The sequence below is a fragment of the Colias philodice genome, chromosome 10, assembly GCF_061535455.1.
Source record: "Colias philodice isolate Cphi_HAF_F1 chromosome 10, ilColPhil1 Martin Lab GWU primary, whole genome shotgun sequence".
NCBI lineage: Eukaryota > Metazoa > Arthropoda > Insecta > Lepidoptera > Pieridae > Colias > Colias philodice.
In genome coordinates this window covers 2,789,781-2,806,166 of record NC_143095.1, presented here as the reverse complement: position 1 = coordinate 2,806,166, position 16,386 = coordinate 2,789,781, and the positions used below count along the sequence as shown (strand labels likewise).

The window sequence follows — 16,386 nt, the reverse complement described above, 5'->3', positions numbered from 1 at the left end:
CCTTGCAAGCTTTAAAACTAAGAGCCGAAAGTAACCCGGGGAAAAAAATATTTTGCACACTAGTGATCGATGAAATGAAAATAAAACAATTGCCGGAGCGCGTAGCAAGCACTCAAAGATATTACGGTTGTGTAGACCACGGATTTGATTTTATAACTGATAATTCTGAACCAGCCACTGACGCTTTAGTATTTTTATTAGTCGGTATAAATACTACTTGGAAATTACCCATTGCGTACTTTCTAGTAAAGGGTGTAAAAGCTGAACTGTTAGCACGACTTGTGACTGAAGCTTTTCACTTAGTTCATGAAACTGGTGTAGAAATCAAAGCGTTAACTTGTGACGGCACTAAAGCGAATCTTGGCATGGCCGAAGAGTTGGGCTGCTGTTTAGATGTAAACAATTTACAAACAACAATTTTGGACCCGCGTACAGGACAACAGTGTTTTTTCTTTTTAGATCCCTGTCATATGCTGAAGCTCGTTCGTAATGCATTCGAGCATTTTGGTTTCTTTGCTCATCCAGTCTCAGGAAATAAAATTAAATGGTCATATGTACAGAAATTACATGAATTACAAGAAAAGGAATTGTTTTACATGGCAAATAAATTAAAAGCAAATCATATTTTCTTTAAAACAAAAATAATGAACGTTCGCCTAGCAGCCCAACTCTTCAGTACAAGTGTAGCTGATGCCTTGGATTTTTGCGGCAACAAAATGAATATGCCCATGTTTGAAAATGTTACAGCGACAGCAGATTTTCTAAAATTAATAAATGATTTATTCGATATTCTTGATTCTAAAACTTGGGGCAAAGGTTTTAAACAAGCCATGAATTTAAAAAACTACGAAGCTGCCTTTGCAAAATTAGATGAAGCCAAAGCAGTTCTGTTGAATTTGGAGACTGACCTTAAAAATCGTGAAAATGTTATGAACAGAGTCAATCTATTGAAAACTCTTCGCTACACAGGATTTTTGGGATTTCTTGTATGTATCGAAAGTGCAAAACACCTATTTGAAAACTTGGTTTTAGATACAAATACGCAACTAACATATTTGCCCTTGCATAAAATAAGTCAGGATCACATTGAGATTTTTTTTTCTGTCATCAGAAGTCACGGTGGTTATTCTGACAATCCATCTGCTCGTCAGTTTGAAGCAATCTATAAAAAACTCTTAGTCCACACAGAGTTGATTCGAAATGAAAGAGGTACAAACTGTATCCCATTAGAAAAAATTTCAATACTCAACTGTACGTCAGCAATTGAAAAAATCAATTCTACGGCCCGGGAAAAAGAAACAGAAACACTTTTAACGGATATAGAAGAAAGTGATATTATTTCAGATATAGAGATTGAAACGTATTTATCCCCTTTTGGAGAAAAGATTGTTGAATACATAGCAGGCTATGTTGTCTTTTCCATTTTAAAAAAAATTAAATGCTGTACATGCGTAAAGGGTTTATGTGGGGAGCCTAACAAAAATAGTTTAACGTACCAAAAAACCAGAGGTGGCTTAAAATACGCTTCAAAAGAGGTGATTGATTTATGTCGTCTTTCTGAAGTAGAAATTAGGAAGCAATTATCAGATAACAAGAAAGTCAGTCTATCTTGTACGCCGCAATGGGTTACAAATAAAGTTTTAAAAAATTATATTGGTAGACAACTGTTTCCCAATATTGAGCACCATTATTTTGATAATGATTACACAGTCCACAACATTGAACTAGCCAAAACAGTAATACACAAGTATTCGGATCTAAGAATCACTTATTTGTCAAAAAAATCTGACAATAAGAAATGTATTAGGCATATTTACAAAAAACTAATTCATTTTAAAAATCAATAGTCTAATACTCCCCTCTGAACATTTCAATTATTATGTTTAAGTGTTAATAAATGTAAATATTTGTTAATAATCAGTGTAAAATAAACGATGATCAACGACAAGGTTGTCTTTTTATTGATTGTTTCTTGTTTTATCAAAAAAAATACAGACCGCAAATATGTCCTGTATAAACAGTAATTCAGATTTTCAAAAATACATTACTAAAAAACTAAAAGTTTCCGTCAAATGAAATTTCAGATTAAGGTTCCATAAGACAGTAACTAACCACAAAAAAATTTACGCCTCTCAACTCGACGTCCCATAAAGTACAGTTTTAGCTCGTATTAAATAAGTATCATGCATTTTATTCACACGCTTTTAAATGCTATGCTATGCTTTTGGGGACACACACGACTTTTATAGTCGTGATAAATACTTAAATGTCACACCGTTGTCTATATAAAAAACCGTATATTAAAAAAAATGAAGTATCGATAAGTTTATAATAAATATCGACTTTAATTATCGACGCGTTCTCGCACTATCGATGTTTACGTTGATCTTGAATACAGACACGTTGTCTATGTGTGTGTTTGTACCAAGGTTTGTTCTTGTGTGTGTATAGCTATGCTGGGGTTTGATAAATTTGTCGTGTGCGTGTGTAGCGACGTAATCCTCAAATGCGTAAGTGTTAACAGTATTTGTATGTGTTGACTCGTTCCCCCCGCAGAAAATTACAGACATTTTGAGTATGAAAGAATTGCGCGTGTCGTCTCCGGTTGGTTTAATGCTCTAAGATAATAAGCGAACCTTGAAGCGAACGTGCATATTTTATTAATAGTCTGTGCTTTTAACCATCAATGTCAAAATTTAAAATGAATTAAATGTTTTGGTTGTCATTCCGTCTTCCGATCAAAACAATAATTTTAAAATATTTTATTTTAAATTTTATTAAATGATAGGCAAATTATCCATCATCTCCCCAAGTGTAATGTATATACCTTTATCTCACTACAATCAATATTATGATTTTTAAAGTTATTTGAGTCTGAAGATATGGATACAAAAACCACGAAAATTACCACTCATAACAATCCCAGAATAGACATTGAATTCTGGTTTGTATATTAAATAGGTACTTTAAACAATTATCATCGATCTTTCTTTCAAATCGTTTCTATTGCTAGTAAAAATAGAGGAAGATTATTGTATATTAAGTGTTACTTAATATGTTGTTTCAGCGGAGCTTGTGATTATGGAGGTCATTGTTTAGCTTTAGCAAATAGGATCAGAGAAAAAAACGAAAGCGCTAGTGTGAACTGTAAACGGGGAAGACAAGGTCTATTAAACAATTTAATTGAATGTTTTCATTTGAATCAAAACTAGCTTACCACTAAATTGGAAGTCTTATAATATTCTATGCTTAATTACAAGTAAATTACTGTTGCTTCATATTATCTGATTTTAATAACTAACACTTTCAATTCTAGGATCATTTGAAGTGGTCATCAATAATAAATTGGTCTACTCGAAACTGCAGACAATGGCTTTACCTGACTATGAAGAGGTGGTTCATGTTGTAAGTGAAGTGTCTCAAGGAGCGGAACCAAAGGAAATTAAAGGACAACAACCAATCAATTGTGCAATACAATAATATTTATTTATATTTCATTAAAACATCTCATATTTTCCCTGTATATTTAATTTCTATATATTATCACATTTTTTAAATTCAATTGATTTATCATGATGATGAATCATCATAATATCTAGCTTTTGTAGATATATAATTTACTTTTATAAATTAAATATGAAAATATTTTTCACAAATATGTATGGAATATTTTGCACCTATACTTATATGAAGAATCATTATGCAATCTATATCTTAGTAAGTACATGATGGTAACATTAAGAATTCTTATACAATAATTTTTATTTTCTTTGTGCATAATATATGTGTGTGTGCATAAAGATTAACTAATTTCCCTATAACCTCTGTGCATTCTTAGCAGTAACAATGGTTACTTATATATAAAGTGAACTATTGTGAGCTACCAATACCTTATAGAAAATAATTAAATAATTATTAATTACATGTAAAATTCATTGAAATTTTGCTAATGGCAAGATAACATTCAAAATAAAAAGTTATTAAAAACAATGAGAAATTACTTTCTAAATATACATATAATACTCAAGTAAAATCAAACACAATAATAACAAAGTATGTTATCACACAAAAAATAATGTATCTATATAATATCTTATTAAATAAATGTAGATTCATGGATTCTAGTCTATAGTATAGGAAATAGTATCATTTAATGGTGTAACTTCAGAGAATATATTTAAACTTGATGAACGAGATCCATTAACTGTACCCACATAGCTCAAGTACACACCAAATTTTAGTTTCCCACCAAATTGTTCAGATATTGTTCTAAGAGGCTCCACAGTTTTTTGTCCTGTTTTCTGATCTATGCACACCATTTGACACCTAGGACACTGACCATCAACCTAAAAAACATAACAAAATTTTGTTAAAATAATAATACTGCTACAGTTGAAATTTATTGAAATATTAACAATATTATTAATAACCCAGCAAGAATTGGCTCAAGGGCTCAAGCTTTGATTAGCCTGTATAGTCAAATATGACGTATTGATTTTTTTAGCTATTCTACAAATTCTATCAGTACTCTAGAATACAAAGTCTATTCTTACTGTTAATCCATACTAATATTATAAATGCGAAACTCTGTCTGTCTGTCTGTCTGTTACTCAATCACGCCTTAACTACTGAACCAATTTGCATGAAATTTGGTATAGAGATATTTTGATACCCGAGAAAGGACATAGGATAGGTTTTATCCCGGAAATCCCACGGGAACGGGAACTATGCCGGTTTTTCTTTGACTGCGCGGGCGATGGCGCGGGTGGAAAGCTAGTTGATTATATTTTTGGAACTGCAGATAGAATTTTGCTACTTACATTAAACTCATGATCTCCTATGATAACCTTTTTCCATTCCTTTTCAATAAGTTCCTTAGAGGTATCAATAATTATGTTTCCTCTAAAACGATCTGTTAATGATTCCAGATCATCATCAAATAATGGATCTTGGATTTTACCCTTTAACCAATTTACTGTGGCTCTATTAATTAGAAGAAATTGGGCCTGGTTGCTTAGAGATAACAATTTGCTGCTGTCTTCCGATTTTTTCTTCAGTGTTCTATTGTCATCACTTGACTGTCGTATTAATCGCAAGAATGATATTCCTAGAGCATTGGAAACCCAATCGGCTGCTTCATCGCCACAATCAAAACCTTTTATTATGTCAGTACAAACTTTACTGCGACAGAGAGAGGACTCCTGGTAACCATTTTTCAATTTTTGATCAAGTGGTATTGTTATCCAGGAAGGCATATCTGAAATATCATTAAAATTTAAAAGTCAATTAATATTTTATTCTTATTTCAATATAAAAAACATGTATATATCTGTCTCTATAAACTCAATCAAGTACACTTTAAATTGAAGCATGGTTTTTTTCAAGCTTTTTTATATGTATTAACTTTATAAAACATCACAATATGAACATACCATGACAATGCAGTATTAGGCATTTGCTTTCCAAATTAATTTCTGGACGAATAGTGCACATTTCAGGACACTGCTTCTGTGTAAGACATACACCATTGTCTTTAACCACCATCCATTCTCTATCATATTCGAAACCTTTGGGACCTATTTTCCAGGCCGATTTAATCTTGAATGCTCCACAAGATTTTATAGGAAATATAGCAATTTCTGTTAGGAGCATTTCTGGGTTAAATGTGTATGTAGTGTTGTTATTTATATTTATGTAAGTACCATCATCTAAGCAGTCTTCGAATTTTCTATCATATATTGTCATACTCTTATGTGCCTGTGGATTATTTTTATATATATTCAGTGTTCTTTGTGGTTTTTCTACTTTGGTATTCACAAAGCATTTACAAATCATATTCATCAATTTATCAACATCATGATATGTGTTATAATATCCAAAAGACACTCTGATTGCACCAGTTGGTTTTCCGTTTACTAAATCCAAATCGTCACCACACTTGTGTCCCGCTTTATACATAGCTTTCATACTTTTATTACTGAGATTCAGATGTCTTTGGCATGTTCCAGCGTTACAAAAGCAGCCTGTTCTTACACTAATATTAAATAAATCTGCCATATGCTGAAACTGAACAAAGATTTCATATTAGCTAATAACATTCTTTTATGAGGTAAAAATTTTCATGAATAGTAGAGCTAATAATAGAAAATATTTCATAATGCTAACCTCTGCATAACCAATAAAAGAGCCATCATTTCTTTTAAGATTAAAAGTAACAATTGCTCCTTGTTTCTGTACATCAGTAAAATCTGAATCCACATATAAGACCGCGGCCTTCATTCCATTCTCATGTTTAAGTTTACACAGCTGTGTATATAAGTCTTGCGCCAAGTAAAATGTGTGATGTGATATGGTTTCCATAACGTCATTGTTGACCACTTTTGGTATTAAAGAATATAATGTATCGTAACAATGCTTCAAGGCAATAATTGATAAAAAGGAAATTGTACCATCTTCAAACCTACAACATTAAACCAAGCATTTTAATAAAAGTTGTTACTATATAGGTATGCAAATAACTAGTTTTATAATGATAGTGATACTTGTTTATATTTAATGACTTCTTACCGTTCATATAAACTCTCCCTTTTGACATGGAAATCTTCATTGCTCAAAACAATATCTACTGTTCCGCCACCAAAATATTTCTTTTCACTTAATACTGAAATAGCTTTGTTATTTACTATCAATGCTCCGAGGCCTGTTGGGTACCCAAATACTTTATAAAATGACAAACAAACAAAATCTGGTTGATGTATTGACAAATCTAACATATTCGTAGATACATATGAAGCTGCATCCAAAAGGACATACCAGTTACAGTTAGTTGCACATAATTGTTTCTTCAAATAACTATTTAAGCAGCCATTTTTAATGTTTTCAGTACAATCCAATGGAAACTTATAGCCATTAAAATTATTTTGTGCCGGGTATGCAATTAGGGAGTTGCCTTTATTGCTCTCTGGTTGGACGCCTGTAGACTTTGGTACACTCTTAACTGACTTTAAAAATTCCTCTTGTGATATATGAATTACATCAACATTTTTCTCTTTAGCTAATTCCCTTAAACCAATAACAGATGTATGATTCTCACTTAAATACATAAAAGATCCTTGATTCAATTCATCTTTTTGGCAATTGAATTGAAATGATTCAAGGACTAATTTTAAAGATTGTGTGGTACCGGATGTAAATATCACAGTATAATTGGATGGATTTGTATTGAAATGTTTTAGTATTAAACATCTTATCTGCTCTATACAGTCTTTGGTATACTTATCAGAGTGTGGGTTCATATAAACATTATTCATTAAATCTTCATTCACTCTCTGAAAGAGGCTCGCAGGATATAATGCAGTTCCAGCATTTTCTAAATAACATTTATCTGAAATATTTTTATCATAAATTAATAAATGACAAACATAACTTTAAACTAATTAACTTTTCTTGTTTTAAAACTTACTTACCTCGTAATCTACTAAATTCTTTACAAATATCTAACATATGTTCATGGTTTATAACTTTACTGAGGGAAATCATTTTTATTAATACCTGCAAAAATAGAAAGTCTATAAAATTACATACACAACATTGAATGTGATATAATTGACATGAAACAGTGATGAAATAATAGTAATTGGTTCAAGATTACGAGTTTGAAGACCTTTTGCTCTTTAACTCACGATAACAATAATTAATAGTAGAAACTTATCAAAACTACACAAGGCTATATTATATTTTGTAGTTAATATAGTCTATTCCATATTCAGTAATTATTGTATTGAAGGCATACTTTTTATCATATTATTGAACCAGCATAAATTATAATTAATTGAACACATTTTTTAATTACGGACTAAAATTGTACGTTCTTGATACCTAGCTTGTTGATGTAAACACAACAATGACAGTTGACGGATGAGTGATGACATGCATGACACTGATGGATTTTTATTATAATATCTGTACATAACGATGTTTTGAGGATGGAAGTGCTTTTGAACTCAAGTCTATAGAAATCAGGATAGGTACTCATCACGCAGGTTGCACATCAAAACTTATAATTATTTGTATAATCGTGGTATAATCGGATACTTTTAAGCAGCAGGTTATTCACATTACTTTTTTTTGAACTAGAAATCTTACATGAACCAGAACTATTATCAAACTTATAAGAGGTAACTACATATCGACGATGAAGTGTCAATATATGCTAACTACAAAAACTACATTTTTCAGTAGGTAGATAAAAAAAACGTTTTATTTCTTTTTCGTTACCGTTTTTAATTATTATTTTAGCTTACGTTCATTATCAAAGGATATTAGATATTATGGAATCATTTATGAAATGTAACTTCAAAGCTTTATAAAAAAAACATGCAGATATTAGATATTGCTTGTAATTGTATTTAAACAGGAAGCCGTATTTTTTAGATACAATTTATTGCCAATATACTTAGAAGAAATTGTTCTAAAGATTACAACATTTTTTTATTTTAATATTAGGTTTTTGTATCAATACTATAGTAAAATGTTGATTTAAAATCCTGTCACTACACGTGATTATGCTCGAAGATAGTGGTTTTAATATAAAACATTATTTCAATTTGTTCAACTTCATATGGACGAGATTTTCTTGCTGCTTTGGTTATAGTGGCATAATCACTTGGAACGTAAATTTCTTTGTTCTTAAGTTGGCGTTCAAGTCAAGAAATATAAGATACTACGTGAACACACGTCAGAGCACAACAGCGTCGAAGATTTACTTATCTTCACGGACGGGTCCAAGACTGAAAATGGCACGGGTGCTGGGGTCTTCTCTGAGGACCTAAACAATAACATCTCGCACTCCTTGGGACCCCGTAATACAGTATTTCAGGCTGAATACCTAGGACTTCTACTTGCAGCTTTAGCCATAATCAAAAGGAATGTAAAAACTTTTCGATTCGGATCCTATCATATGCAAAGTATAGGATAGCAAAGCAGCACTCATGGCAATCAAAAGCCATGAAATCACTTCAGGGTTAATTCTAGTGTCGCCTAGCCCTAACTAGGGTATGTGATCTGGGAAAGTCCCTAGTACTACAATGAATAAAAGGACACAGTAACTCATGAGGAAACGATGCTGCTGACATATTAGCCAGAAGGGTATCTGAAACACCGGTCATGGGACCTTTTCCAATTATACCGCTACCTGCAAGCTGGATCCGGCTGATGATTACCCAGCTCACTAGCACTGCACAAAAAGCAGAATGTTCAAGCAGATCTGACTGCAAGCATGCCAGAGAAGCCCTACCAAACTTTGACTCTAGACTTGCACGTCCGATTCTCAACCTACGCAGAGTACTACTACATGTAATAACAGGGACCCTCACAGGGCACGGCCCCTTCAACAAACATCTCTTTAATTTAGGGATCGCAGACAGTCCGCTATGCAGAGCATGCATGGCGTCTGAGGAAACGGCAGCCCACGTCATCATGGAATGTACGGGGGTTGCGGAGTACAGGGCAAGACACCTGGGGTCTCCCGGGTCCCTCCCTGAAGCCTTCGGCAGCCCTCACAAGCTGCTTGGCTTCATGTGCTCGGGTGGTTTCAGTTTTAGCTGGTTTCCCCCACCTCCCTCTCTCACGCAAAATAGGCGCTTGACCTCGAGTTGCGGAGAAATGCCCGTATATTATTATAAGTTGGCGTTCAATGGTGCTATGAACTGAATCGCATTCCATTTGCGTTTGACTGGGTTCTAAAAACTTTTGAGTTATAGTAATATTATACTTTTTACTAAAATATAATAGTGCGTTCGACATAACTGCGTTGCGATTTTGGTAAGTGCATCCTCATCATCATGCAGTAGTTTTGGAAAAGCATCAAGAAACTCATCAAGAATGGCAATTTTTCGATGGTTTGTTGAGTTTGATGGAGAAGCACGTGTTAGAATACTTTCTTCTTGGTTTGAAAGCATGCTAAACTCTTAACCCAGGAATAAACTGTAAATGAGCCCAAGGAAAGCGTGCTTAAAAACATAGAGCGGACGCTTCAGGGTGTAGTTAGAATATATTGCCAGCAAAAATGACGCAACTTTTGTTATAAGGTATTGCTACACTTTAATATTTGCTCAAATTGACTGTTTACAGAGAAATGACCTTTATGGGCCTATGTATTACTCTATTTTAAGTACGAAAATGCTATAAAACGAAAATCGCTAAAATGTTAGTTAGGAGGTATTGATACTTCATCGTCGATATTATTATTATACATAATATTAATAATATAACATTGTTATCATAGATCCGTAATCTTAGCCCTATCAAAATATATCAATTATGTCACCTATCTAATGATTATTATACAATAATATAATAATAATAAATAGTTATATTTTCATTTCATTTCGGCGTGAAATGATTAGGTTACGATTAATATTATAGATATTATATTTTTCGAATACGATCTTCTGTTATTACCCTATTAATATTATTAAGTATTACAACACAGTCTCACAGATTCAAGACAAAATTAAACATATTGTAGCATATCCAGAAAAGCATGCATAAAAACCCTGTAAAATAAAGTTAGATATTAAAAATAACGTTTTTTGTGTGGAAGTATTAAGGAAGCTCGTGAATAGCATTTATAATAATAGAATTAATTAAAATGTGTGATACTTTTGGTGCTACTGCACTTTATTAACAGATACGCTTTATTTAAATAAAAAGAAAATACCTAAGTACTAAAAAGTCTTTACTGATACAAATTAATTTGACTTTGAACTGAATTGCAAAGAACATAGAGATGAGATTCGTTGTGTGCATATAATATATAAAATAACACGAATTCAGAAGCACCTTCTGCAGCATCGCCTTACTAAATTGAGTTACAGCAATTTAATTATTGCTTTTATGGAAGGCTTTTAGTAGCTTTTAGTAGAAAGCGGGCGTGATCGACTCTTAAGTGAATTGACGTCCGTGATAGAGGACACTCAAGAGTTTTACCTTTGATTATTATCTGTATAATATCCACCGCTATTAACAGCCCTTACATAAGACGAGATTTCCGCCTGTATTTACTATAAGGGGATACAATCCGAATCGATATCGCTTTTTTTCATTACTTCTACGAGATTTTTATTATGTAAAGTTTAAGTTGAAATTATTATCAACTTATGACATGTAAAATGACCAAGGGATTTTTTTTATTTTTAGGCCGTAAAAATTATAAAAAATTGTTTCATTTATAATCAATAAAAAAAATCAAACTCACAAAAAACTCTTTGTAAAAAATAATTATGCTTTACCTATTAAGCTTTTATAAAACAAAAGTGCTCTACAAATAGAGTTTGAGACATTGTAGGTACGAATTAATTTCTGTGAAGGCAGCTATTTAATCTGTACCTTCTTCTTTATGATTTTCTCCACAATAAAAGGGATTTGGAAAACGTTCAATATCACATAATATTATGTCCATATAGGAAACCGGATAATATTAGATCACGAAGATAATATTTTAATAGTATATGTACTCTACAGTCTACTACATAAGATCACTACATAGTATAAAACAAAGTCGCTTTCCCTGTCCCTATGTCCCTATGTCCCTATGTCCCTTTGTACGCTTAAATCTTTGAAACTACGCAACGGATTTTGATGCGGTTTTTTTTAATAGATAGAGTGATTCAAGAGGAAGGTTTATATGTATAATAACATCCATTAAATAGTGTAGAAGTATTGTTATTTTTGAGGTTTCTAATGTGATGTCGTAAAAAAGTACATTTTTTCCGCTTACATTGCAAACGCAGGCTGAACCCTACGAGTTTTATCAAAATAATGTACTAAGTATTATACACATTGAAAAGGTCTATAGAAAAGTCCGCGATGGTATATGTCTATCTCTTATGGATAACCCACAATAACTTTTTTTTGTCATTTACTTTTTACGACAAATAATGGCTAATTTTCGATGCGATTTTAACCAATACAGCATTAATCCTTAACCAATTAAATACCTTGAATAAATTGTTCATTTAATATAGATCTATATGGCCCTTTACACCGTATGATTTAAGTGAATATTTTCGAAGATATTACAGATTTAAAAATTGCGGGACGTAGCGTTTGCGGCGGTACCGGCCGGCCGTCCGGCTATCTATTTTATAGTTTATACCCGTTCGAAGCCGGAGCGGGCCGCTATGTTTTTATATATGTACAACGTTCACAGTTTTTCTGTAGTGTATTTAGTATCAGCATTGCACCCGTGCGAAGCCGGGGCGGGTCGCTAGTATTGAATAAAATAGGATTATACTACTATTTGAAATATCTTTTGGAACTAACTAATTTTTAACGCTTTTAAACAAATAAAAATGCCAGAAGGTTGTTAATTTATAGCGTGGTGTAAACGGTCGTACACGTACACCGATAATAATTATAACCCCATGGTTTTTCTGACTCGTCATTTTTGTAACTATACCACGTGCCTGTACCAGTTCTACATACATGTTATACCACAGTGTTATACTTGCGTTACTCTAATACTATGTTACAAATACTTACGTGAATCATGCAGTTTCCGCAAACCTTGATACAAGTTCGCCTTCCTATCTACCGTATTATAAATGAGCTCTATTATAGCGAAAACCGATATTTATGGCGCATTGTGAGCATTCAATTATAATATCCACAATCACGTTAATTCCAATGGCTATTTGTGATAGGTAACAATAGCTGTATGACATTTGCTCTCACTTATTGACTGAGGCTCATACGGCATACCACTTGAACTGAAATGTTTACAAACAACGTGAAATATTTAATTTACGCAGTTGTTTCTCTTGTCAATAAATAATAGCACAGTGCGCGTAAATAGTAAACATAGAGAAAATTAAATTGAAGTGGTAAATCGGAATCATGTCATCTCATTTCAGATCTTGATGATGATTGTCAGTCAGGGGTCAAAATCCCGAACCCTCCATCACCGCTTATACATTTTCCGTTCTCTACATTATAACAAATAATTTACGATAGCCTTTGTCATGAAATAAATAATTATTGTATTTCAGAGGCATTAGGAGGTATAACGTAGGTATGCGAATCCCTGTTTAATATTTAAGTAACGTCAATAAATCAAAATAATATGATTTTGCGCAGTTACATAAAAAAAATATATTTGAGATTTGTATTTATGTACTTCGTTTTCATATACATATACTTAGGTAATTTAGTTTATATTATGTAATAGGTAGTGACCAAGAAAATAGTCCCTCCATAAAATTATAGTACATACCTACCTACCTTGGAGCAATGTAATACATAATTTGGTTAACCATGCCATGAACTCAACCTATTATGGAAGGGGAAGTTGTGAGGAATGTGTTTACGTATAATTGCATTACCTATAAATCTTTAACAGAGTATGGATTGGTTACTAAATAAGTGATGTAAATTTTAAATATGTAATTTATTAAGGTGACTTGTACGGTCTTTTTTATGTACCGTGCAAGTTACCTTAATAAATATGTAGTAGGTGTTACAAATTTATGCACCTACTGCAAATTTTTTTTTATTTTAAGATTGAGGGTCACACAGATTCACAAAGACGGTATTTTTTTTCCAAACTTACCAATCTAATGAAAAAGTTGAATGTAGATTTAAAAAAATCAGAGTTTATATTTTTATTTTTATGCTGTCAAAAAAAAAACAAATAAATAAAGACTTTTAACAAAATAAATGTTAAATCTACGTTAAGTTAGTACTAGTTAATTGTGAAGAGGTAACTGATTCCACAGGACCACATCCACAACTTACAGTTAAACGAAATCGGTAACGAACATTCACTTAACTCCAATAACTCCATTACTATAGAACCGGATGGACGGGACGTAGCCTTCGCCCCAGTGAAATTTGTTTCTCCCCTCGTATCCCTTTTTATTTCGGGGTTTCCAAAAAACAAGCGTTGCTAAACCTGCTCAATTGAAATCAAAATTATCAAAAAATGTGAGAGTAAAATATGCTTATTAACACTAAGCACTATTATTTCAAGAAGATAATCATTAATTATTAAAGTTTAACTGTAGTTTTTATTGGTATCGTATATAATTATAAAAAATACTGAAGCAATAAAAAATCTTTCATGTATGCTATTATTATTGCAAAAAAAAATTACGGCACTTGAAAAACCACATAGCCTAGCTAGATCGGTATATCATATTATCGAAGTCCGGTTGCATATTATGCATGCAAAGATTACGTTATACTATTTATTTTTGTAAACTTATTTCCGAGTCCATATAAATTTGCTCTTAACCAGTTTCACTAACCTTGTTATATTCAAGTTTAATATTATTTACTTGACATTGGCTTTGGCATCGAGGTGGTAATAGCTTCTTCCACTTCTAGCTGTTAAGTCGTCATTTAATTGGTACCGGTCGCGAAAATGAAGTTTCTTTACGTAATTTATTATATTTTTTATAGCGGTCTTTTGAGTTTGCCTTATTTTGTAAAGTGTGATGCAAATGCGGTGAATGGGGAAAATAGTGACAAATCGGATATTTACCTCGATTCCGTTGGGCTTATAAGAAAGTATAATTATCCGGCGGAAGTACATCCTGTAATAACAGACGATGGATATTTACTGAACCTATTTCGAATACCAGGGCAGGGACCGCCGATTTTATTAGTGCACGGAATTGGAGACAGTTCGGATTCGTGGCTAGTTCTTGGACCCGAAAGCTCTTTGGCTTTTTTATTAGCAAATGTAGGATTTGATGTGTGGTTGTTTAACGCAAGAGGAAACAGATATAGTAAGACTAATATAAACATGTTATCGACTAAACGGTATTGGAACTTTAGTTTCGAAGAGATGGGAACTCACGATCTACCAGCCACGATTGATTACATTTTAAATAAAACGTTTCGTCCCAAACTTACATATATTGGATATTCACAAGGTACGACAACATTTTTAATTATGTGCAGCTCGAAACCTGAATATAACGAGAAAATAAATCATGCCCTGTTATTGGCTCCAGTTACTTGGTTAACGCACACAAAGTATCCCTTAATGAAATTCTGGGCTCAAATTGTTAATAAACTGATGAACTTTTCTGAAAGTGCAAAGGTTTACGAAGTGTTTTCTTTTAATAAAAAAATAAGAGACTATCACGCTACAGTGTGCGATACAAAATCTGTGTACAATTTTCTGTGTTACGCAGAGTATTATTCAGGCTTTGGTTTAAAAAATTTAATCGATTTAATACCTGGGAGACTGCCTATTATAGCAAGTCACATACCGGCGGGAACATCGGCGAAAACATTTTTTCATTTCATTCAAATTTACGCCAGTAAAAGATTTCAAAGATACGACTATGGGTTCGAGAGGAATAAAGAAATGTATTCATCCGTTAAGCCACCAGAATATAATGTTTCAATGATTTCCGTACCAATTACGTTATTTGTGAGTGAAGTGGATTGGTTCGGTGATACAGAAGACGTGAACATATTGAAAAGCAAATTAAACAGTATTGAACAGGTTGTGGTTATAAGTAAAAGCGCCGAATTCAGCCACCTTGAGTTTGTTTACGGTTCTCGTGTAAACAACTATATTAATGAACCAGTGATAAATATTTTAAAAGCAATGTCTTTACGGTAACTAAGTGTTGTATAAAAAAAATCTAGCATGACAAAGTGTGATCGATAGGTGTAAATTTGAGGTCAAAGTCAATTCCGGTGTACGGATTTGTCAAACGAAGGTTGCAAATATAGTGCAAATATATTGCCAAGAATTAGTGTCCGACCGAAACTGGTTTCCAGGCCGAAACCGAAACCGAAACCGAATGTTCGGCCGTGGCTTCAGTTTCGGCCGAAACCGAAACCGAAACCGAAACTCACGTGGTCAAGTATGAAATTTCTAAAAATACTGAACTTTGGTGCATTTTACCTATTATTTTGCCTTAATTAGGGCATGAAAATGAAAACACAGTATATTAAATTTGTTGTAATCATTTATTTAATATAAAATAAAAAATAATATTTTTAAAATATTAATACATAGGTACTTAATAACAATTTTTATTTTTATTATTTTTTCAAATTAAGTTCTAAGTAAAATCAGTCATCTAAATCAAATCAGTAATTGTTACTGTTACTTTAAATACTAAGTTTTGGTATTTTGAGATCTTTCTCTTTATTAAAGAGTCTTTAATACTTTGGATTGGTATTTGTACTTAGGAGAATAATCAGTCTCTTTTAGGTACCTCTTATATAAAAATAATAATTATTAATTACTATTACACCCAGTTCCAATCTCAACATAGATAATCAAAAATTGTTTCCACCAGCGTGGGTCAACCAACGTTTTGACTTTTGACAGCGTCCGTCAAAGCGTTGCCGAGGAAAACG

The 16,386-nt window shown here is 32.5% G+C and overlaps 3 protein-coding genes across 6 annotated transcripts; 2 read left to right on the top strand and 1 right to left on the bottom strand.

Annotated features, from left to right (window-relative positions):
• Positions 1 to 2,654: 2,654 nt before the first annotated feature.
• LOC149485068 (migration and invasion enhancer 1) lies at positions 2,655 to 3,517 on the top strand. Its single transcript, XM_089699856.1, has 3 exons — positions 2,655 to 2,944; positions 3,068 to 3,165; positions 3,317 to 3,517. Exons 1-3 carry the CDS (start codon positions 2,883 to 2,885, stop codon positions 3,478 to 3,480), a joined length of 324 nt encoding a protein of 107 aa, XP_089555982.1. The 5' UTR covers positions 2,655 to 2,882; the 3' UTR covers positions 3,481 to 3,517.
• A 9-nt stretch (positions 3,518 to 3,526) lies between these two features.
• On the bottom strand, positions 3,527 to 12,794 carry mal (molybdenum cofactor sulfurase). Of its 4 annotated transcripts, none has more exons than XM_089699788.1 (7): positions 12,544 to 12,794; positions 7,467 to 7,551; positions 6,568 to 7,384; positions 6,166 to 6,460; positions 5,433 to 6,066; positions 4,821 to 5,257; positions 3,527 to 4,346 (listed from the first exon to the last, which is right to left on the bottom strand). In XM_089699788.1, exons 1-7 carry the CDS (start codon positions 12,550 to 12,552, stop codon positions 4,122 to 4,124), a joined length of 2,502 nt encoding a protein of 833 aa, XP_089555914.1. In that variant the 5' UTR covers positions 12,553 to 12,794; the 3' UTR covers positions 3,527 to 4,121. The 4 variants fall into 4 exon arrangements, with proteins under 4 accessions (XP_089555914.1, XP_089555916.1, XP_089555915.1 ...); XM_089699790.1 differs by lacking the exon at positions 12,544 to 12,794 and adding an exon at positions 7,793 to 7,923; XM_089699789.1 differs by lacking the exon at positions 12,544 to 12,794 and adding an exon at positions 7,664 to 7,915.
• A 1,319-nt stretch (positions 12,795 to 14,113) lies between these two features.
• Positions 14,114 to 15,750, top strand: LOC149485066 (lipase 1-like). Its single transcript, XM_089699834.1, has one exon. The coding sequence runs from the start codon at positions 14,423 to 14,425 to the stop codon at positions 15,635 to 15,637; it is 1,215 nt and encodes a 404-aa protein (XP_089555960.1). The 5' UTR covers positions 14,114 to 14,422; the 3' UTR covers positions 15,638 to 15,750.
• Positions 15,751 to 16,386: the final 636 nt, after the last annotated feature.

What these genes read in the sequence shown, in the direction of transcription:
- LOC149485066 (XM_089699834.1), top strand. Translation starts at nt 14,423, where the DNA reads ATGAAGTTTCTTTACGTAATTTATTATATTTTTTATAGCGGTCTTTTG.
- LOC149485068 (XM_089699856.1), top strand. Translation starts at nt 2,883, where the DNA reads ATGGATACAAAAACCACGAAAATTACCACTCATAACAATCCCAGAATA. An exon ending in AGAATAGACATTGAATTCTG is followed by an intron (nt 2,945 to 3,067) that starts GTTTGTATATTA and finishes ATGTTGTTTCAG; the next exon opens with CGGAGCTTGTGATTATGGAG. An exon ending in CTGTAAACGGGGAAGACAAG is followed by an intron (nt 3,166 to 3,316) that starts GTCTATTAAACA and finishes TTTCAATTCTAG; the next exon opens with GATCATTTGAAGTGGTCATC.
- mal (XM_089699788.1), bottom strand. An exon ending in AGAATTTAGTAGATTACGAG is followed by an intron (nt 7,385 to 7,466) that starts GTAAGTAAGTTT and finishes AAAATATTTCAG; the next exon opens with ATAAATGTTATTTAGAAAAT. An exon ending in CTTTTATTGGTTATGCAGAG is followed by an intron (nt 6,067 to 6,165) that starts GTTAGCATTATG and finishes ATCTTTGTTCAG; the next exon opens with TTTCAGCATATGGCAGATTT.